This window comes from Meles meles, chromosome 2, assembly GCF_922984935.1.
Source record: "Meles meles chromosome 2, mMelMel3.1 paternal haplotype, whole genome shotgun sequence".
In the NCBI taxonomy this organism is placed as follows: Eukaryota; Metazoa; Chordata; class Mammalia; order Carnivora; family Mustelidae; genus Meles; species Meles meles.
The window spans coordinates 131147889-131171563 of NC_060067.1; the positions used below are offsets into that span (position 1 = coordinate 131147889).

The window sequence follows — 23675 nt, forward strand, 5'->3', positions numbered from 1 at the left end:
TTTTTAAGTATATGTGGCCATATTAGAAATTCATTTGGGTTTATTTTCTTTTTGGATGGTACTCTTCAGTTTGGTACAGAAGAAATACCAAAAATGTCTCTTTAGGCATTAAGCATTTCAAAACAAGCTTATTCTAATTTCCTTAAATCAGTTTAACTTAGTCAATGTTAATTTTAGTATGTTTCTCTTCTAAAAGCATTTTCTTTTCTCTGTTTACTTACTCCTTTTAACTCATAGATGTATTTCTTTTTTTAGGAGATAAATGAGAAAATACAATATGTAATTATTTTCTCTGAAACTGAGTATAAGAAAAGGTCACCTGACATTATTTGGAGGCATAGAGAGCAAGCAATTTTGGTGCCCTATAAAAAGAAAAAATTAACTATTTTTGAGACAAGGAACTAAGGACCACATATTTTAAAACATACATACACCTGTGGTCAATGTTACAGAAATGTGTTTTGTTTTTAAGGTTTTTTAAAAAATTAAACTATATGTAATTATAAGAAAAGCCTGTCTTTTTAATTTTAACTTTTTGATTCCAAATTCTTAATTGAAAAATTAATGGGATTCTATCAGCTAGCTCTGGAAGGAACTTAATATTATAATATGCTGGGGCGCCCGGGTGGCTCAGTGGGTTAAGCCACTGAGCCATTGGCTCAGGTCGTGGTCCTGGGATCAAGCCCCACATTGGGCTCTCTGGGGAGGGCCCTCTTTCTCAGCAGGGATCCTGCTTCCCCCTCTCTCTCTGCCTGCCTCTCTCCCTACTTGTGATCTCTCTCTCTCTCTCTCTCTCTGTCAAATAAATAAAATCTTTTTTAAAAATTGTAATATGCTGTTTCTCAAGTATGAACCACTGCTATTTCTTTTAAAAAATTTTACTGATTATACAGAAAGTATGGAAAATATAGAAAAGTATTTTAAATAAAATGAAAGTCACTTATAATTTGCACTGTGCAGAAACAATAGTGATTAAACACTTGGTTATATTTCACTCCAAGATTTTGATGTGCATGTGTGTGTGTGTGTGTGTGTGTGTGTGTGTGTGTGTATGTTTTTTTTTTTTTTATTAGCACGTGTGTAACTATGAGACCCTGGGCAAATCAGCAGGCTGTTGGTACAGATGTTTCTTCATCTGTACAAAGAGGATAATAGTATTACCTTCATTATGGGATGATAAGGAGGATAAATTGAGAAAGTTCCTGTAAGGCTACCACAAAATGATGATGATCATGTTGTCTTCATTATAGTTATTACAACAATTGGTCTTGCATCTTTTAAAAAAATTAATATGCTATTATGAACATTAAGCCAAAACTGTAAATATTCTGTGAAAATATGATTTTGGATGGCTGTGTCATATTTTATCTTATATATGCTGTAATTTAACCATCTCCCTCTTTTTTAAAAATCTTTTCACATTAAAGGAGAAAAAGAAATGTCCTTGCTTTTTTCATTTGCAAAATGAGAATAAATTCTTCAAAATTCAGAGAAGACAATGATTCTTTCTTACTTTAGAATCTAACTCTTATCTCCTCCTCACTGGTTTCCGGTTATTTTATGCAGTAAATGATTTGTATAATTCATTCTTCACTTTCTTTTTAAAATTACTAAGAAATGTAATTTAATGGTTTGCCCTAAGCCCTGAGATTTTTTATATTTGGGGTGATGGACGAGTAATGGCTTGATGCGCATATTATTTTTAACTTCTTTTTAAGAATAAGGATCACTCTTAATACTGGTTACAAAGAATAATGACAAGTTTAACAAGTAGGTGGCTTGTTTTGTGGACTTTTTTGAATAAACTTTTTAATTAATTTATTTATTTATGTAAATATTTTATTTATTAATTTGACAGAGCTCACAAGTAGGCAGAGAGAGAGGAAGGGAAGCAGGCTCCCTGCTGAGCAGAGAGCCCGATGCGGGGCTCAATGCGGGGCTCGATCCCAGAACCCTGAGATCATGACCTGAGCCGAAGGCAGAGGCTTTAACCCACTGAGCCACCCAGGCGCCCCTTTAATTTTTTTTTTTTATTTGTTTATTTACAGCATAACAGTGTTCATTGTTTTGGCATCACACCCAGTGCTCCATGCAGTACGTGCCCTCCCTATTACCCACCACCTGGTTCCTCAACCTCCCACCCCCCCCACCCCCCTGCCGCCCCTTCATAACCCTCTGGTTGTTTTTCAGAGTCCATAGTCTCTCATGGTTCATCTCCCCTTCCAGTTTCCCTCAACTCCCTCTCCTCTCCATCTCCCCATGTCCTCCATGTTATTTGTTATGCTCCACAAATAAGTGAGACCATATGATACTTGACTCTCTCTGCTTGACTTATTTCGCTCAGCATAATTTCTTCCAGTCCCGTCCATGTTGCTACAAAAGTTGGGTATTCGTCCTTTCTGATGGAGGCATAATACTCCATTGTGTATATGGACCACATCTTCCTTATCCATTCATCCGTTGAAGGGCATCTTGGTTCTTTCCACAGTTTGGCGACCATAGCCATTGCTGCAATAAACATTGGGGTACAAATGGTCCTTCTTTTCACTACATCTGTATCTTTGGGGTAAATACCCAGCAGTGCAATTGCAGGGTCATAGGGAAGCTCTATTCTTAATTTCTTCAGGAATCTCCACACTGTTCTCCAAAGTGGCTGCACTAACTTGCATTCCCACCAACAGTGTAAGAGGGTTCCCCTTTCTCCACATCCTCTCCAACACACGTTGTTTCCTGTCTTGCTAATTTTGGCCATTCTAACTGGTGTCAGGTGGTATCTCAATGTGGTTTTAATTTGAATCTCCCTGATGGCTAGTGATGATGAACATTTTTTCATGTGTCTGATAGCCATTTGTATGTCTTCATTGGAGAAGTGTCTGTTCATATCTTCTGCCCATTTTTTGATATGATTATCTGTTTTGTGTGTGTTGAGTTTGAGAAGTTCTTTATAGATCCTGGATATCAGCCCTTTGTGTGTACTGTCATTTGCAAATATCTTCTCCCATTCTGTGGGTTGCCTCTTTGTTTTGTTGATTGTTTCCTTTGCTGTGCAGAAGCTTTTGATCTTGATGAAGTCCCAAAAGTTCATTTTTGCTTTTGTTTCCTTGCAGGCGCCCCTTTAATTTATTTTTTTAATTAACATATAATATATTTGTTTCAGGGCTACAGTTGTTGAATAAACTTTCTAAACTGATTTCTTATCAATATAATTAGCAAATTTATAATATCTATTCCAGGGTGTCTTTGAATTTTGATATTTTATTAAAACCATCTTTATTTTAAAATTGTTGCTTTTAAAATCTTTTCTAACTTCTAAAACCCACTAAATGGCAATTATGTTTTTAAATTTTCCCTCCTAAGATTCCGCCATCAAAGAAGAGGCATATGAAAAAGAACTCTTCTAATTTTATCTTCTGATTTTTAAAATTGTTAGGATTTTTAATATAAAGTACATATAAATATGCTAAAAATAAAACTTGATTTGACCAAGGAAGAAATACATTAAAAAGTAGAGAAGTCTGATTAAGGTTCATTACTGCATTCATTTAGAGGGTATGGAAAAGACATGGAAAAATGTCAGTGTTAAATAATTAAAACACTGAATTATTAGTACTGCTAGGTCTCTTGCAAGCACTTCATCAGTAACATGTGACTTACATTTTATTCCAGTTTGTCTGTATAGCCCAGCAAGATTACTGCCGTATCCTCAACCAAGTAGAAAAGAACATGCAAAAAGTTGAGGAGGAAGGAGAAATTGTTATGGTTAAAGAACACCGAGAACTCGATAGAACTGGAACAAGAAAGGGGCACATCGTCATCAAGGTAAGACTGACATGCCTCCATCTTGTGGGAAGGATTTTTTTGGTAGTGTCAGTTAGTTATGACCACTCAACATTCCACGTGCCACATTTTGTGTATAATTTCTCTGAAAAGTTATCAGTTGTTAAGAAAAATCTTTATACTGCCTGATGAACAGCAGTTTTATAAATTGTGATATATATTACTACCCAGTTCATCTTATGTTGAAAATTTGGAATTAAGGTACCATATATGTTATTTATGCAGGATAGTGATTAAATCTTTTATTTGTTACAGGGCACCTCAGAGAGATTAACAATGCATTTGGTGGAAGAGCATTCAGTGGTGGACCCAACATTCATAGAGGACTTCCTGTTGACCTATAGGACTTTTCTTTCTAGCCCGATGGAAGTGGGCAAAAAGTTATTGGAGTGGTTTAATGACCCGAGCCTCAGGGATAAGGTTAGAAAATATATTCTAGTTTGGCTTCTAAATATGAAATATTCAGATATAAACTTAAGGATACTTTAATATTTGTCACACCAGTAATGTTCAAATTATTTTAATGGAATAAGAGAATGTACTTTTTAACCCCCAAAAATGATGCAACCCCCAAACTCCTGAGTTCCATTGGAATCTGCATCCTTTACTTGGGCAAATGGTCAGTGTATGCTGGGTGAAAGTTACAGTTTTTAAATTGGCACCCAAGCAGCATTTTAGTGTAAGCATTGCTGGTCAGTAGGCCCCAGGAATACAATTCTGAACAGACTCCTGTAGCAGCTCCTGAGAGCTCTGTCAAGGCCAGATTAGATTATAAACTACATACTCTTACAAGGTGTGAGAGTTAATCATTGCCTGTACTCAGTGTTTCCTTTCCATGTGAGTCTAACTTACATGAGACAGACTGGGGAAGACAGGTGGGAAGATCCAGAACAGGAGACCAACAGTGAAAAGCCCCCAAGTTCTCCTGCTGGTTCTGCCACTGACTAGTTCTGTGGCCTTAGAGAAAGCATTAGGACAGCGAAGCTTTTCGTTTCATATTCCGGGAGTCCTAAGCTTACAAGAACTGAGCCAAACACTCCAGTTGTCAAAACTTAGTTTGAGTGTTAACTCTGCCGTGTACTTTATATGTCATCTGACCCTCATGAGAATCACTTACTTACTTTAAAATGAATAATTAGCAGCCTTTGGGGTTATTGTGAATAGGAATAACAAAAATAAAGTTCTTTTTGTAGTCCTTGACTCAATTCACTTAATACCTCTTAACACATACTACATCTTAAAAGTTGTTTATTGGTGGTGGTATTTGGTAGTATTCAACTTATGATTTATGAATCTCCATTTTCTAACCTCTAATAGGCTAGTAAGACTTTTAAGTTGGCTTCTTAGCTGCAAAATTTTAATTTTATAAAAAGGTTATATGTTAGATATAGTTTCAAGAGAGGTAATCTTCTGGGTTTCCTAAACTTGAAAAATGGACAACAGTGATAGTAAATGACCAAAAATTAATATAAATATAAAAACTTGACTCCTAAGTGTATATTAACTATAAATAGTATTTTAACTATAGTTAAAAATTAACTATATACCAGGGTGCCTGTTTGGCTTAGTCAGAAGAGCATGCGACTCTTAGGCTTGTAAGCTCGAGCCCCATGTTGTGTGTAGAGATTCCTTAAAAATAATGTCTTTAAAAAAAACTGTGGGCACCTGGGTGGCTCAGTCAGTGAAGTGTCTGCCTTTGTCTCAGTGAAGTATCTGCCTAGGATTCTCGGTCAAGCCCTGTGTTGGACTGCCTGCTCAGCAGGGAGTCTGCTTCTCTCTCTACCTCTGTTCCCTCCCCCGTCCATGCTCTCCCTCCCTCTCTTAAATAAATAAAATCTTTTTTAAAAAATTAACTATATACCATTACTTTTGTTTCTCTACTGCTGGAAGAATACCATGCTTATTTTCTCACTGTAATTAAAAAGTTAAGTTGTTTGAAAACAAGTCTATGGAAATTGTCTTTTATGTTATTTAAAATTTAGAAAATTAAACTCATAAATAAAACAAATACTCTTATATTTAAAGTCGCAATTAGGGGTGCCTGGGTGGCTCTGTCGGTTAAACAGCTGCCTTCAGCCCAGGTCATTATCCCAGGGTCCTGGGATCAAGCACCACATCAGGCTCCCTGCTCAGCGGAGAGCCTGCTTCTCCTTCTCCCTCTGCTTGCTGCTGTGTCTACTTGTGCTTTCTCTATATCTGTCAAATAAATAAATAAAATCTTTTTAAAAAGTCACAGTTGTACTTTTTTTTTTTTTTTTTTTTTCTGTTAAGGGAGAATGCACCAGTGGGGAGCAGAGGAGGAGGAGAGGGAGAGAGAGAATCTTAAGCAGGCTCCATGCCCAGCACTGACCTAGGCATCCCCATTTAGTAAACTTTTGTTGAGAATTCACTCTATTCCAGGCTTTGTAGTGAGTCTTAAGGATGTCTTCAGAACGTAACAGATAAAGCTGTCCACGTGGAACTTAGAGTCTAATGAATGTCACATATTTCTCGCTGGGTACAACACAAATATTCTATAACTGTGCATTTGTATAAAGGAGGTATAGGGCTCTGCGAAAACAAGTGTGAAAGTGTAAGAAAGGCTACATATTTTTCCTGAAGAATTATAGGTATTAAAAGTCTCCTAGATCTTTTTTTTTTAAAGATTTTATTTATTTATTTGACAGAGATCACAAGTAGGCAGAGAGGCAAGCAGAGGGGGTGGGGGAAACAGGCTCCCTGCTGAACAGAGACCCCAATGTGGGGCTCAATCCCAGGACCCTGGATCATGACCTGAGCCGAAGGCAGAGGCTTTAACCCACTGAGCCACCCAGGTGCCCAAAAGTCTCCTAAATTTAATGTCAGCAAGTAAGATGTAATTCCCAATAACTCCCAGCTAACTCCTTCCTTTTGCAGTTTGTTCCCTTATAGATCTTTCTAGGCCTAATACTATTCATTCCTTTTATCTATTCTGCCCTCTGCTGTTATTTTATTTTATAGTTTCTGTCTTCTTTTGTATTAATTTATTTTGGTTTTATTGTAGCTTTATTTTTATTATGACCAATTTCAAATATGTTTTGAGAGTAAACAAGATACAAGTACAACCCTTCACAGATTCAAAACCCTTCTTGGCAAAATAACAAAAAGTCTGTATTCATAATCTGTATATTTTCAGAAGATCATTTTCTTATGAGTAAAATCCTTGCTGTGAGGAGTTTTATTGTTAGTTTATCCATTGTTAAGTAAATTGTTTGTTAGATATATTTTTTGAAATGACTTTAATTGAACATTTTTAGCACTGAAAAGAAGAAAACCTATTGAAAACAATTGATTTTTCAGGTTACACGGGTAGTATTATTGTGGGTGAATAATCACTTCAATGACTTTGAAGGAGATCCTGCAATGACTCGATTTCTAGAAGAATTTGAAAATAACCTGGAGAGAGAGGTAATATTTGTGATTTTTAAAAAGTCATCAATTTTAAGTTCATTGAATTCAGCCTATTTTTGAAACCACTCTTTCTGAACTTTTATAGAAAATGGGTGGACATCTAAGGCTGCTAAATATTGCATGTGCAGCTAAAGCAAAAAGAAGATTGATGACATTAACAAAACCATCCCGAGAAGCTCCTTTGCCTTTTATCTTACTTGGCGGCTCAGAGAAGGGATTTGGAATCTTTGTTGACAGTGTAGATTCAGGTAGCAAAGCAACTGAAGCAGGCTTGAAACGAGGGGATCAGGTATGGTATTTCTAAATCCAAACTTAAGGGTGAATATTGGTGTCTTTTTTCCTTCAATTAATTGGGATACTGAAATAAATTTCATAATTTTATTTTTAGATATTAGAAGTAAATGGTCAAAACTTTGAAAATATTCAGCTGTCAAAAGCCATGGAAATTCTTCGAAATAACACACACTTATCGATCACTGTGAAAACCAATTTATTTGGTAAGTAGTTTTGCATATTTTCACTTTTCTTCTTTTGGTCTTTATCACATTTAGGTCTTAAAAAAGACATTTTTATAAGTAATACTTCAAATATAAGAATAAAAATATAGTAAAATGCACATATATATGCATATAATTCATTCTAAACCTCAATATAACTTGAGGTTTTTATTGATAAATGTTTTAAACATCCATTATGTTAAATTATTTTATTTTTATTGATAAAATTATTTTTATTGATAAATGTTTTAAACATCCATTATGTTAAATACCTATGAATACCACTGTATTTTAACTTACTCTGAATGGAAGTGGTAGAGCAACCTAACAAAGCAGATTCTTGGTGTCATTCATTCATTGGAGCAGTATTTTTCAATAGGATTGTAGTTTTAAGAGCTGAAGTGTCTTTTCTTACCTATTTCCAAATTCTACAATTTCCTTTGAATTGTTTACATTTCTTATAATGGGCATTTTTTGGGGTGTTTCTTCTCATTTTAGTATTTAAAGAACTTCTAACAAGATTGTCAGAAGAGAAAAGAAATGGTGCCCCTCACCTTCCTAAAATTGGAGACATCAAAAAGGCCAGTCGCTATTCCATTCCAGATCTCGCTGTAGATGTAGAACAGGTGATAGGACTTGAAAAAGTAAATAAAAAAAGTAAAGCCAATACTGTTGGAGGGAGGAACAAGCTAAAAAAGATACTTGACAAGACTCGGATCAGTATCTTACCACAGAAACCATATAAGTAAGTGTCTATAAATTTTCTGTTATTTTATTGTGTTAAAATGATATGCAAAGATAGTGATATAGTTAATGTTTACACATGAGTCTGAAAAATGTTCTAAGCTTTTATAGCTGAGCTATCTTAGGAGCAGTATTAAATAACCACATTGATTTTAATCTCCTATATTTGCCACTTACTTGTCTAACAAGCTTCATTAGCACTTTCTCATTTGAACTTTTTTTTTAAATTGCTTGAATATAAAAAAATTAAGAATATGTGTTTGCTCCTGTTTCACCCATGGTTTGGAGGGTTTTTTTTCCTACTTTTTCTTTGTTTCTGGATTTCTTCTCTACCATCGGTATCTGCTCTTTGACAACCAAATCTCTGCTGCTTTTGTTGCTACTATTCATCCTTGCCATTCTCTTTTTTCCTCTGTTTTCAGTTATTTAATTGTTGCCAAGATAACACTAACCAAGCACAAAACTCCTTTCTCTCAGTGGGCTCTACAGTCCAGAATGTGAGGTATATTCTTGAATCTCTCCCTGGCTGCTTATTTATGCCAGGAGCTCAGACTAGACAAAGTTGTAGGTGTCACGCTTTTTAAGTCTTGTTTGTTTGTTTGCCTGTTTGCTTGCTTATTTTCTTCACTGTAGCTCCTTCTGAGTCTAGAAATCTTTCATAAAACTCAGTACCATTAGCCAAGGTTTTTGTTTTCAATGTTAAATAACCTGGATATAATACCCCTGGGTAGCTTAGTTGGTTCAGCCTCCAACTCTTGATTTTTGGTTCAGGTTGTGGCCTCAGGATCCTGGGATTAGCAGTATCTGGTTCTATGCCCAGCGAGGAGTCTGTTTCTCTCTCTCTCTCTCTGCCCTTCCCCTCACGCACGTCACTTGTGCACGTGCTAATAAATTATAAATAAGTAAATAACATGGATGCACCAAATGCATTTATTTTATTTTCCTCGAACTACAGTGATATAAGAGATCAGTTCAAAGCATGTAGGTTATTTTTCTTTCTTTGATAAAATAATGGGTCTTCCTAGAGAAGCAGTAGATACAGACATTCAGAACTATATCAAACATTTCTTAAATTCCAATTCAGATAAAATTTCATCCACAGATTAGAGAGACATGGCCCAAAATACAGTATTGATGGGAGTGTTAAACCTGTGTTGTCCCCACTGAACTATAAGGATTGGTGGATTTATATCAGCTAAAAAGATTTCTACAGCAGAGTCCTAAGGATAAGCAATGAGTATAACGGTTTTATTTGTACACCTGAGAGCATGTTTATATTGAGTAAGTTTCTAATAAATGATGAATTAGGCCTGTTAACATTACAGAAAATAGAAATTGATTTTTAAAGTGACCATCCTAGATAAAAAAACACACACACTTATTTTTAAATGGACAAAAAAAAAAAAGTAGAATTATTAGCAGCACAATAACTAAAACATCCTCTAGTCATATTTGACCATGAGTTAAATATGAACCTTAAAAATGTTAAATAAAAGTCAACATGACCCTGGCAAGTATTAATAGAAACATGACACGTAAGAACTGGGATATAAGCCATCCACAGTACAGGATGTTGGCAAAGAACACAGTATGAAAATACTATGTATAATTTTGTTCTACGTGTATTTAAAAAAGATATTCAAAAGCTGGAGAAGGAAAAGAAAATAATAAGATGTGTTGATTTTGAAACACTGAGGAAACATCTTAATTTGTATTTAAGAACATGTATGCCTCTTTTAAGTATTTTATTGTGAAAATTATTTGAAATAATTCATATATGTAAAGGAACTGAAATTTAAAAAAATACTTAAAAGATGGCTCAATAAAGTGTAGGATCTGTTATATGGTGTGATAGACTTGTTTAATACTAGTTACTACTTAAACTTTGCTCTTCTAGAAATCAGCATGTGTTCACAAAGATTTTTTTTTTTTTAAACAAAGTCACTAATCAATTAGACAAATCTTCTAGATATACTGTGGTTCCTTCCCCCACCAAACACTGTCAGTATTACAGCAGCTAAGATGCTGGATGATGTGAATTGGCAAGGATAGGCATGGTGGAGTGGGGGAAGAAAAAGGCGGAAGAAAAGGGTGAGGCAAGAGGATTTTAGGATTCAGATCTGGTTGTAAGGTAAGTAGACAAAGACTGATGAATCCTGAGAAAAGAGGAACTAAATCAACAAACTATAGAATCAACAAAGGCCAAAAAACAGCTTCGATAACAGTGAGAAAGTTGGAGAGATGGAACAATTAGAGGATATGCTCAGAGAGGGACATTTCTAAATTAAGTCTTAAATATAAAGTAGTTTCAATCCAAGAGTAGCCTCATGTCTGTGGATAAGAGAGAGAGAGGCAAGAGTTAGATCTTCATTTTTGGTGTTAAAGTGTTGCTGAGAAACATTTCTTAAGAAGGTAGCTCTGGTATTTTTAGGTGTTTACAGTAGTAGTGGTCCAGTTGGCTATATCTTTGGCCTGAGCCCACAGTAGTTGTCTCATGTCATGGATTCTATCTGAGATTTTTTGGCAGAAAAGGTGGTTTATATGGATGAAAAACAAAACTTTACTAATAATGTGAAGGTTTTAATGTTTCACAGAGCATTAATATTTCTTGTCTTTATATGCATGCCTATATGTGTTTAAATTGAAATTGAATTTTGTCATTGTACTTACCTATGAATTTGGAAGAATTTATTCTAAAATCTTTAATTTTTATGTTGACTTGAAAAGAAAAAAAATTATCCTTGCTTATTTAACTTCAGAATTTCTATTCTTTCCCTTCTCAAAATAAAGAATGCAGCTAGATTTTTTTTTAATCACAGCCATTAAGATAGTTGGTACTATGATCAAGCTCTAGTGTCTAAAAACCTAACTGATAGTAAATATAACATTTATGTTACGTTGGACACCCAACCTTAGTACAGTTTTCTTTCTCCTCATTTTAAGGTATTTCTAAAAATTAGTTGCTTATGATCTAGTTATTTTGTGTGTGTCCAATGCTTATTATTTTAATGTTTTGTTCTGAAAACAGCTGACCCTTCAATTCTAGATTACTTTTACATGTTACTAAATCACTTTTTAAGAATTGTCCACACAGTAACAGACTTTTTACAAATGGAACTAGTTTTGTAGCTATCAGTAATAAGCAGTATTTCTCTGGAGAACGTAAATGTCTTAACTAGAAATTTTGAGTAGGGAATTAGAAGTCATTGGATTTCCATTTCCTCTTTGATGCTAAGAAATATCACCGTGCATCTTTGCTTTTTTATGCTTTGTATAATTAAGAAATAGTGTCTGTGTCAGGGTTTCTTTACATCTGACTCCATAGAGATCTCTTATTTCTCTGAAACATTGGAGAATGAAATTAGAACAGTTTGGATTTTTTTTTTCCCCTCTGTTCATTTAACTCTGTTTTTTCAGTTTTTAAAAATTAGATTATAAAATAATTTATCATTCTGATGCATAAATCATCAATTGAATGAGACTGAATGCACTCATTTCTATGTGCTTCTTCTTGTCTATTTCCAGGAGTAAATAGAGATTATTTTCTCTTGAATATATTGATAAAAACTACTAGTATTTGTTATGCATTGTCTAGTGAAAAAGACAGATTTCGGAGTAACACATGCTTAAAGAACAGCATGATAAGTTGAGTTAGATACACTTAAGCCATAGCTGCTTTTGCTGTTTTCAACCAGATTTATTAATGGTACTTTTAAATGAACTGCAAGTCTTGGGAAATACGGTTTATTTATGGTTTGCTTCTATTACGTATTGATGAGTGTTATAGCCTTTTCACTTGTAGATCATTGATTTTCTGATTTTTCCTCTTTGTTCAGTGATATTGGGATAGGTCAGTCTCAGGACGACAGCATCGTGGGGTTAAGGCAGACGAAGCACATCCCCACTGCACTGCCTGTCAGCGGAACCTTGTCATCCAGCAATCCCGACTTGTTGCAGTCACATCACCGCATTTTAGACTTCAGTACAACTCCAGGTGAGCCCCCTGCCATGCCGCTTTTGTTTTCTTTGTAGTAATTTGTTTGCTTCTAACAAAATGGTAATGCTCTATGCTCTTGGTTTGGCATGGATTATGTCAAATGCTGAAAGTCAGAATGAACCTTAAATTTCAAACAACTGGAATCAGTTCTTTTTTTTATTCTTCAGACTAATTTGATATGGCCATGGCAAACCAATCTCTGAATTTGTTGTCTTATTCATAAAATGAAGATAACACATACCATGCAGATTATTACTAGGTCATACTAAAATAGAGGAAAAGGAATATTTTAGGCTAGCTTAATGGGATTTTCAGTATAATAAAGAAGAATTTCAGATTTAAATTTTTCTTTTTTGCTATTAACCTGACAATCTTGAATCTAGTATGTTGACTGCTCAAGTCTTTGAAGAAGGATTGGAAGGGAGAGATGAAAATTCAGTGTTATCTTTTCTCAGGTTTTTCAGATTACTTCACTTAACTGTATTACCATACACTAAAATCTGTTCTACTTATATACGGCCTTTCTTTCCCCCAGACTTGCCAGATCAAGTGTTAAGGGTTTTTAAGGCTGACCAGCAAAGCCGATACATCATGATCAGTAAGGACACCACAGCGAAGGAAGTCGTCATTCAGGCCATCAGGGAGTTTGCTGTGACTGCCACTCCAGATCAATATTCGCTGTGCGAGGTCTCCGTCACACCTGAGGGTGTAATAAAACAAAGACGACTTCCAGATCAGCTTTCCAAACTTGCTGATAGAATACAACTGAGTGGAAGGTACACATCATCTCTTCTGTTGGATTTCTTTAACCCCTCTTCTGGCCCACATGGACATCTAAAAGACGAACAAAGGGTTTTTCAAAGCGTTTTTAAAATGAATTAAGTACCCCTGTAAACTAGAAAGAAGTATTTATTTCCCAGTCCTCCAAGAATTGCTGTATCAAAGTAAAATACCCCATAGATTGTTGACCCTCACAAGGATCTCTTTAGAACCTTTTCCAAAGCAGGGCGGTGTGACCTGAATGTTCTTGTGACACCAGCAGTCACCTCTTAGATTCGCCCTTCAGGACGCCAGGCCAGCAGAACAGTGGAGTATGCCTCACGTAAAGTCACAGAGTTAACCCTGATGTGCTCTTCTTGGATGTATACATTCACAAACATATTCTTGAAGAACATTCTAGTGTCAGTTGCTCCTGCCTGCCTAACTTTCCTAGGAGCTTCATTTGTTTAGATGACGCTGCCTAGGACTACGTTGTTGCCAATGCTTGCCTGTGGTTGTGCATTACACTAGGAAAAATACCTCACTCTAGAACTAAACTTGTAGTTGCTTCAGAGCTTGGTCTCCTGCTACCTGTTTATCTCACATATTACTTGCGAGAAAACATTGTACCTGATTTTGTGAGTCTCGTGAATGTTACTTCCCTTGATACATATAATTTGTATCCTCAAACCACAAATTAGTGGAAGTTGAAAAAGTGGTTAAGTTTTGGCTCTCATTCAATGACCAGATTCTGCACTGATGGAATAGTAAGTAGTTCCATAAATCACATTTTTTTTCCTCTCTTGCCAGATGGAGTGTTTTATTGTACTTGACTTTTCCATAATCTATATCTAAACTTGATTTAATTCATTCAGAACTTCATTTTTCTTGTTATCAACTGTAACTTTCACACTCTCCTTCACTCCTCCTTTATTTCCATCCTGACACTAACAGTTAGTGTTGTTGGAATGTACACTGAGGTATCTGTAACCATGATGGAGTTCTACAAGTCTCCACTGAGGTGCAGATTCGTGATTCACATTCAAGAAAATTATAGACGAATATGGGTCATGGGCTTCATGAGTAATGAAAACTGGGAACGTTAAATCTGTGAATGTAAAGGCCTCAAGGTATGTGTTTCCTGTCCTGGTTGCTTTGGTGAAATATGTAACAGGCTAGTTTGGCAGGACTCCCACTGTGCTTATTCTGTTTCCATCTTTATGGGATTTGGCCTAGGAAAAGCATCTGTCTACAAACCCCACCCTTCTTCCTCCCCGCCCCCCACCAAAAAAAAACACAGGGCAAACATCTGGATTCTGTTTTCAACAAGTTGTTTACAGAGAGAAAGGGGTATTAATGAGTCTCATCTGTCATCGATATTAATGACTCATTAATATTTGGGAGCCTCTCTTTCCTCATCTGGTAAGAATAATACCTGCCTCACTTGTAGGGTTTTTATGAAAATCAGATATTTAAAAGTTAAAAATCTGTTTTAGGATTGTTGTACTCATAGTATTAAACAGAGGGGGAATAGCTTATAGGTTTCTTTGGTATTTGAATAAATAGGTAAACTTGGACTAATCCAGTTTGGATCCATCAAGAGTCACAGATCCTCTCTGGGAAAATAGGGAGATGACCTGTGTCTGATCTCTCCCACGCCTTCCTTTAGAGCCCGTTTTCTTATTTAAACAAATTTCAAATTTAGGTGTTTTCTGTAACTTTTAGCAAAAACAGAAAAAGTAATCTAGAAAGCAGGGAAAGGCAAGAGAAAAATACATTACAAATTGTACAAGTGAAATGACATGGGACTCATTAGCTTCCATCAGTGGCTTTTGTTGTTTTGTTTTGTTTGTTTGTTTTTAAAGATTTATTTATTTGACAGAGATCACGACTAAGCAGAGAGGCAGGCAAAGAGAGAGGAGGAAGCAGGCTCCCCGCTGAGCAGAGAGCCTGATGTGGGGCTCGATCCCAGGACCCTGAGATCATGACCTGAGCTGAAGGCAGAGACTTAACCCACTGAGCCACCCAGGTGCCCCCATCAGTGGCTTTTGGATAGGTGATTCTGTCAGCTGGTGACTGGGGCAGCAGCTGCATTCTCTGTCCTTATAGAGAAGAATTCTCCCATCCTTCAACTGAGCGTTTTTGTTAATGTTGTCTGCAAAGGAGCATTACTCTTTCAAGTAATGTCCTAAGAGTACTGCTTAGGCTCTGAATTCTGTGTTTTTCATAGGTATTACTTGAAAAACAACATGGAGACAGAAACTCTTTGTTCAGATGAAGATGCTCAGGAGCTGTTGAGGGAGAGTCAGATTTCCCTCCTGCAGCTAAGTACTGTTGAAGTTGCCACACAGCTCTCCATGCGCAATTTTGAACTTTTCCGTAACATTGAACCTACTGAATATATAGATGATTTATTTAAACTCAAATCCAAAACCAGCTGTGCCAACCTGAAGAAATTTGAAGAAGTAATTAACCAAGAAACATTTTGGGTAGCATCTGAAATTCTGAGAGAGACAAACCAGCTGAAGAGGATGAAGATCATTAAGCATTTCATCAAGATAGCACTACACTGCAGGGAATGCAAGAATTTTAACTCAATGTTTGCAATCATCAGGTAAGAAAGCATACTGGTCCTAAGACTCAATTCAGTTTGTAGATCAAAAATATATATCAGTCCAGGAACACCATATAATTTGTGTAAGTATAGCAGTTTTTAATTGAATCATATTGAATGATTCTTTTTCTCTGAATCGGATCATTCATAAAATCTCCTGTAAGCTACATGTAGAGCCCAGGAAAGCGATATTTGCTACTTTTTTTTAGTTCTACAAACTAAAAAAAAAAATGGGCAAATTATTTGAATTTCTCCAAACATCAGTTTATTTCTCTGTAAAATAACAATGCCCCAGAGAGTGATTGAGTAGATTAAATGGTATTATGTATATGGAGTTCTATCAGCACAAAGCAGATGCCCAAATGTTCCTTTTCTTCCCTTTTAAATGCTTAGATTGAGGCCGAAAGAAAATATAAACTGAAACAATTAGCAATATTGATATTCATGATGATTATTAGTCATCTTCTCTCACTAGGAGTTTGGTCATACTCTCATTACTATTATGACTTTCATTTTATTACTACAGGATAGTTGGCTAGTCTGTTTTATTAAATACCCACCCACTATGTGCCAAGTGCTTCTCTATGTATGGAGACAAAGCTGCAAACAAAATGCTACCTTCATGATACTTCACATTCTGGTTGTTTGTTCATAAAAAACAGACTAGAAAGGTATAAAGGGAAGAAGAGTAATAATCCTTGGCCTTGACCCTGCTTCTGTCTTCAATTCTCATTACCCAGAATTATTAATAGTTTCTTATGAGTCCTGTAAATTGCTATGTATATACAGTATAAACACAGAGGTGTTATATATTAATAAATTGTATGCTATTTTTCTTTTATTAATGGGTAATTTGATTTTATGTCACTTTTTTTTCCTTTCAGTGGCCTAAACTTGGCACCAGTGGCAAGACTACGAACCACCTGGGAAAAACTTCCCAATAAATATGAAAAGCTGTTTCAAGATCTCCAGGACCTGTTTGATCCCTCCAGAAACATGGCAAAATATCGCAATGTCCTCAACAGTCAAAACCTACAGCCTCCCATAATCCCCCTGTTCCCAGTTATCAAGAAGGATCTCACGTTCCTTCACGAAGGTTAATATAATGTAGATTTTCTGTCTTCACTTGTGGAAACACAGAATAAATGAATCCAACGTGATTCCCCATTTTCTTCTTTGCCAATTATAGGAAATGACTCAAAAGTCGATGGGCTAGTCAATTTTGAGAAGCTAAGGATGATTGCAAAAGAAATTCGTCATGTTGGCCGTATGGCTTCCGTTAACATGGACCCTGCCCTCATGTTCAGGACTCGGTGAGTGTGTAAAGTTAAGCAGCACATGTGGGATTAGAAAAGTTTGGGTTTAGTGCTTCCTGATAAAGGAGAAATTTTCATGTATTTGTATTTGTAGCATGGTAGAAATTGTATTAGGTCGTGCCCAGAATCCCCCTGGAGCTCCAATTTGAAATAAATGTCTTATTCTGCATCAGGTACACTTCTCAGTAAAAACAGCTTGTCCGCAAAAATTTTTCATTTGACACAAGGAGAACTCCCAATTTGTGGAGCTAAAACTCATAATTGGTAGCATGAACAAAAATATGTAAAGAACCCAAACACTATTGTCTCAATATCTATGTAATGGATTTAGTTGTCAGTAGAGTCAAAAATGGTTAATCCAGTGAAGGAAAGGAGTTTTTAGAACAAAAATTTTAAATATATCTGTCTTTTGAGCCAGAGGAATATTGCCAGTACAGTTGCATCTGTGAGGTGATTATGCAGTTTAATGTTTGTGAGCTTCTAGTACTGCTTACCCAGAAGTCTAGTCCTTTCTTTCTGAGCTTGTGATCTTTCTGTCTCTCTTTCTACACCCATGCTTCAACCTCCATGGCTCTCACTTACAGGAAGAAGAAATGGAGGAGTTTGGGGTAAGTGGTGGAGACCTTGCAAACCCACACACAATTCTTATTCTGCTCATTGCATTGTTTTCTTACCTGCTGTATTTTCTGGTGCTTTGCATTTTTTCTTAACCCTCTTGCTCTAGCAGAATTTCAGCTGGCAAACTGATTTCAAGTTTAATCTGTTGGGGCTTTTGCTTTTGAGGTCATAATCCATGACAGCCATGAAAGAATTGATGATGGTTTGGGGGAACTGTAGGCCAGGCATACTTTGGAACTTTCAAAAAGATTTTATTTTACTATAATTTGTGTGCTTTGAAATGGAGAAAGCCTAATGCGGGGTTAGGGGAGGAAGAATGTTAAAAGGAAAAACTGTGCAATTTAAATACTATTGCACAGTTATTTAATTAAATATGTATAATATAAAAAGTGCCCCTACGTGTTAAAACTAAATTTTTTATAGCTCAACTAACTACTGTTTTCATTCTGTAAACCAATACTTTTTAAACATAATCTTAACAATTCATGTACTAGTTTCTATATATATATATATATATTTACATTTGCATGATCATTTTATTAACAAATTGACTGACCCATGTTACTTTAAAAACTCATTACATTTAACTCAAGGAATAAGGAAACAATAGTGAGCAGTGTGGCTAACTTTATTTAAATTTATGTAAGACCTTCTCTTTAAGAGCAGTAAATGTAATGTAAATCTGTAAATCTCAACGATTTTAACTATGTATTGCATGAGCTTTTATATATAGCTTTTTTATATATAGCTTTTATATATAATCATTATTATTTGCTGGCTTCTGTGAAAGAACTTCCTTGAATGCTGTATAGATGAGAAAAGCAGAATTTCCTAGTTGGACTAGAACCATTGCCAAACAATTATATGTTTGTATGTGTGTGTATGATTTTTTTGACTTAAAGAACATTTTAATCTATATTAGCCTATATTTCTCTGTAACAGTTTACTTACCCGAATGAGGCATGTGATCTTTTGAACGTAAAATACTTACATAAGTCTTGGCATGTTTCAATTAGCGGCCATAATCCCGTGCTAGAGTGAGCTGCATACCTGCCTTTTCATCTTCCAGGTCTCTCAGCCAGGGTAGTACAAATGCAACAGTGCTAGACGTTGCTCAGACAGGTGGTCATAAAAAGCGGGTACGTCGTAGTTCCTTCCTCAATGCCAAAAAGCTCTATGAAGATGCCCAAATGGCTCGAAAAGTAAAGCAGTACCTGTCCAATTTGGAGCTAGAAATGGATGAGGAGAGTCTTCAGACGTTATCACTGCAGTGTGAGCCAGCAACCAACACATGTGAGTTTTTCCCTTATGTGGCTGCAGAATCTGACTGGAGTGCAGATTCCTGTGCAGTGGGCTGGGTCGTGACAAATAGGGCCTCAGCGCAGAGGGGTAATTAGCATCCCGGGAACACACCAGCCTTTCCCTTGAATGCTGCTATTGATACCATGCCCTACTGTCTTGGGCTGGACCTTGTGTCTTGACCAGGTTAGTGTCGGGAGGGTGACATCAGAGACTGACTTACAGTGCCTGCTGTTTTGGTTGCATTCCTTTTTCTCACAAAGATGCTTCCAGACTGAAGGGCAGCCTGAGAGGGGGGAGGGGCCTACCTTGTCAGGGGGCCTGTCCTGAGGCGTGTGGGCTGCCTTTTAGACCCTCAGCCTTGACAGCAGCCAGCACTGAGTTCACCTGCCATATCCAGCAGTAACTCTGCTGCGCCATGGGCCACAGCTTAGCCTAAGGTGCAGCTCCACAGCCTTTAAAAATCTGGCCAGGCTGGAAGTGGGGACAGCTTTCCATTTACTTGCATCTGCATTTTTGTGAGATAGAGGCATTTTTACTTAGGACACGTTTAGGTCTTTTATGGGCAGGTCTGAAGACACCTTTTATAAAGACTTTAAATGTTAGCTGACTGGAGAGGATTCAGGTTATTAGATTTTCCCAGGACGCTATGAAAACACGGTGTGTCGGGGTGAAGAGTTTGTTCTCTGGAGTCAGATTGGTTTGAGTTCAAATTCTGTTCTGCAAAATAGCAGTGTCACCTTGGGCAAATTACTCGATCTGCCTAATCCTTAGCTTCTTTATGTGTAAAATGGAGGGAGTATATGTCACTGAGTTGTTTCAACTATTAATATATTATACATACAGAATTTCATTGCCCTGCTAAATTGGTTTGCCTTCTATATGCCATGGAAGTATATACTCAGCATAATATTCCAGCAGTATTAGTTGCTACTAGCTATTATAGATCATTCTTCCCAAAGGAGAGAATTTGATAGTAACAAGCTTACAGTTAATACCATTTATTAAGGAATTTTGGACTCCATTTTGAAAAGTAATTCCTAACAATTTTCCTGTTGTTGCTTTTATCATTTATTCATGCTTTTTCTATACATACACAAGACATATTGGACTTCCCATACTTTTCTATTTTTATCTTAATGTGGTAGTATTTAGTAGTATAATCATCATTTGAGAGCTAGTTTCGTAAAGTAAGTATCTTTGTCCTGTCAGGCCTTTATGATTTTCTGTAGCTGAGTTCTCTCCCACCCCCATTTCTGTCTCTTATATAGGCAATAGGAAAAAAGATAAGAGATACATTTCAGTGTTGTAAACTGTAGAAGATACTCATGCAGTTCTTAACTTGTGTATGGTTCCTAACCTCTGAAATTTGTTGTTCTGTTTTCAAACCAAACAATGAACAGTGCCTAAGAATCCTGGTGACAAAAAGCCTGTCAAATCTGAGACCTCCCCAGTGGCTCCAAGGGCAGGGTCGCAGCAGAAAGCACAAGTCCAAGCACAGCCCCAGCAGCCACAGCCCCAGCATAAAATCAACCAAGGACTGCAGGTTCCTGCTGTGTCCCTTTATCCCTCACGAAAGAAAGTACCCGTAAAGGATCTCCCACCTTTTGGTAGGTGATTAACACTATACCTTCTTTTGAGGCTATTCAGTGTCATGTTTTCCAGATTAGGAAAAAACCCTTACCTTGAATAACTCCGTATCTCTGAGTGTTACCTCTTAATAAAACATTAGTGTTCACCAAGTGAAACTACTTTTGCTGGTGGAAGGGACCAGTAAGTTAAAGAGTTTTTCATTTAATCATGCTCTTTTGTCATGGGAGGGGGTGGGAAAATTTTGCTTTTATTAATTTCTGATGAGAACAAACGTTGCTTTGTCCATATACATTATTTAAACTAGTTTGGCCTTATCAATGAATTGCTAGAATTTAGGCAGAATATTTTTAAGTGAAAGGATTTGTCTGGACATGAAGTCTTTTTTGTTGAATCACTGATTCTTATAACTTGAGAGGGAAATACAGTTAATTCCTGAACGTTAAGGGGCCAAATCATGCTTCATCTTTCCCATTAAAATATAAGTTTAGTCCCTTTATGTAAATGGTACAACAGAATTTTATTTCATAAAGTGTATGGGTTCTTTTTCATACATATATGTGAAAAGAAACAATAAAAGGGACGAAATTTAAGAAAAAACTTAGGTACTTGGTCACTGATGGAGTTCCTGCCCAATGACAACCTATCCTTATGAGGTGAGCACGAGTCTTAAAGCAGGTCCTTCATAATCTGTCTTTGGGGAGGAGAATACCTTTACTTGACATTTCCCCTTTGAAATATTTGTATTGCTCTTCCTGTCACAAACCGAGTTAACATGTTTATTTGTCCACAATCTTATTGATATTTCTGTATTCCTAAATCCCCTGCAACCGGACTTCTATTTCCTCTTTCATACTGAATTTCTTATATGGGAGTTTATCAGTCTTTCTTTTTAGCTAAATATAGCCTATTGGCCAAATGTGTAGGTGTGCCTGAGTATAAAGCACTTTTTGAGTCTGTGTATAATGCTGGCCTTGGAATTCTTTCCCAAATCAAAACTATTTATTCATATAGTTTTAGTGTAGCTAACATTTTTGTGCATCTTGGTTATATTAGCATCTATACATGTAAATAAAATATTGCTTTAGAAGTGGCTTTAAAAAACTGTGTTAAAACAAGATCAAATGTTTACATGAGGTAAAATGAAGGATTGAATCTTTGTTAAATTGTACGGCCTCCTCCTTAATGGATTCTGTTAAGTCTAAGAACATTAAGACTAGCATTGATCAAGGTAGTATCAGGCTATTATGCCTTTCCAAGTATCTCTTTGTTGTTTAAAATAAGGTAATTGAGAGTGTCCCATAGGAATACTAGAAGCTTTGTAAAATATTTTAATGTCTCTTCTAAAAATAATTTTTTGGGAGGAAAATCACCTCATATTGGCATATGCAGTACTTTTCCTTCTACACTCACCTTACTTGATCCTGCACTTGGCAGTGGATCACTGCTGATTTCTGTGACACGGGGCGCTTTCGTGGGTCTCCTTCTCCCTTCTCTTTCACCTACTTATTTGATCAAATATTAACTGTATGGAGTTCCTTAGAATGTTCTCCATTCACTTTTCTTACTGCTTTTGTTTAGGTCTTGACTCATTAGTTTTCTCCCATCATTCCCACTTCTCCTGAGCTCACATATCCAACAGTACCAAAATGCCTGTTTGAGTTCACCAAAATACTCAAACTTGAATTCTAATAATAAATATTCTTAGCTGTATCACTTTCATCCTAAATTCTAATATTCTTAAATAAATATTAGGATTTTTTTTTCAAATTGTGTTTGTTTTTCTCTTCATTATTTAATATATTGTTGAATAAAGATGGTGATTACTTTAAGATTTAGAATCTAGAGTAAAATACCAAAAACAGTCCATTTCTAGCTCTCCAGCAGAGAGCAGTCAGAAACCACATTACAGGTATTGTGTGCCTTCTGCAAGCTTACTGTTTACACCATATGAGTACAAAGAATGTTGAGGTAATAAATACATTGAAACTGAATCTAATGTTAAATCTTACAAAAAGATTTTAGTTGTCAATGTTATTTCTTTTTGTCTTGAAAATACATAGTTATTTCTTTTATAGGCATAAACTCTCCACAAGCTTTAAAGAAAATTCTTTCTTTGTCTGAAGAAGGAAGTCTGGAGCGTCATAAAAAACAAGCAGAAGATACTATATCAAATGCGTCTTCACAGCTTTCTTCTCCTCCCACTTCTCCACAAAGTTCTCCAAGGAAAGGTAGAACTAAATTATTTACTGTTTTCCCGAATAGTGATCTATAACATTTCAGCTACGATAAATGCCAGTTATATATTCCAACATTTTTGATATTAGAGTCCTTTAAAATGATCTACTATGTAATGCCCAAGGGAGTTTTTTTCCCCTCATTTTATAAATTTAGAAGAAGTTTGGTGTTTTTTAATATTATATTTCTAATAAGTAGTGTTAAACTATACAAGGCCTTTTAAAACGTACATTTAAGATTTTTATTGATTGTAAGTATGGAAATAATTTTTTATGCCCAAAGTTGTTCTAACCAAATATGATTATATTTAACAATAATTACAGTGTAGAGGGCTTAAAACACATAAGAAAAACTAGTATCTTCCTGATTTATTTTTTCATCGTATTAACACGGGTCTTGATTATCTTTTTTTTGTCACTATTTTAAGAGATTAAATTTTAGGCCAACTCTCTCTCTGTTACGTTGATGTTTTCTGAGATTACAGTAACGGTCACTTTCTGCTGCATAACCCCTGAGTTACTCTCGCCTCCTCCCCTGTAACTGAATGGGGGGAAGTCAGTCAGAAAGACGGTTTTCTCTGGAGGAAGGCCAAAAAGATTAATAAATTATTAGATTTCACTGACATGACAAATACCTTTTCAGCTTTGCTTTTTAGATATTTCAGACATCTGTGCATTTTGTGTGGGTATCAGTCTCTACTGTCCTTGTTGAATGGATACATCTAAATTCTTTTCTCA

General features: G+C 36.0%; 1 protein-coding gene across 13 annotated transcripts in view; it reads left to right on the forward strand.

Annotated features, from left to right (window-relative positions):
* The window catches only part of RAPGEF2 (Rap guanine nucleotide exchange factor 2), a 237481-nt gene that overhangs the window by 206464 nt on the left and 7342 nt on the right, over positions 1 to 23675 (forward strand). For 11 of the 13 annotated variants that reach the window (XM_045991002.1, XM_045991024.1, XM_045991057.1 and 8 more), the window contains 15 exons: positions 3667 to 3819; positions 4093 to 4257; positions 7156 to 7263; positions 7352 to 7555; positions 7655 to 7763; positions 8262 to 8508; positions 12344 to 12501; positions 13040 to 13280; positions 15494 to 15877; positions 16762 to 16973; positions 17067 to 17190; positions 17778 to 17801; positions 18881 to 19104; positions 20514 to 20720; positions 22779 to 22931. In XM_045991002.1, the coding sequence (XP_045846958.1) occupies positions 3667 to 3819; positions 4093 to 4257; positions 7156 to 7263; positions 7352 to 7555; positions 7655 to 7763; positions 8262 to 8508; positions 12344 to 12501; positions 13040 to 13280; positions 15494 to 15877; positions 16762 to 16973; positions 17067 to 17190; positions 17778 to 17801; positions 18881 to 19104; positions 20514 to 20720; positions 22779 to 22931 (2713 nt within the window). The remainder of the gene's footprint in view (positions 1 to 3666; positions 3820 to 4092; positions 4258 to 7155; positions 7264 to 7351; positions 7556 to 7654; positions 7764 to 8261; positions 8509 to 12343; positions 12502 to 13039; positions 13281 to 15493; positions 15878 to 16761; positions 16974 to 17066; positions 17191 to 17777; positions 17802 to 18880; positions 19105 to 20513; positions 20721 to 22778; positions 22932 to 23675) is intronic. The other 2 variants (XM_045991017.1, XM_045991067.1) reach the window with 1 other exon arrangement.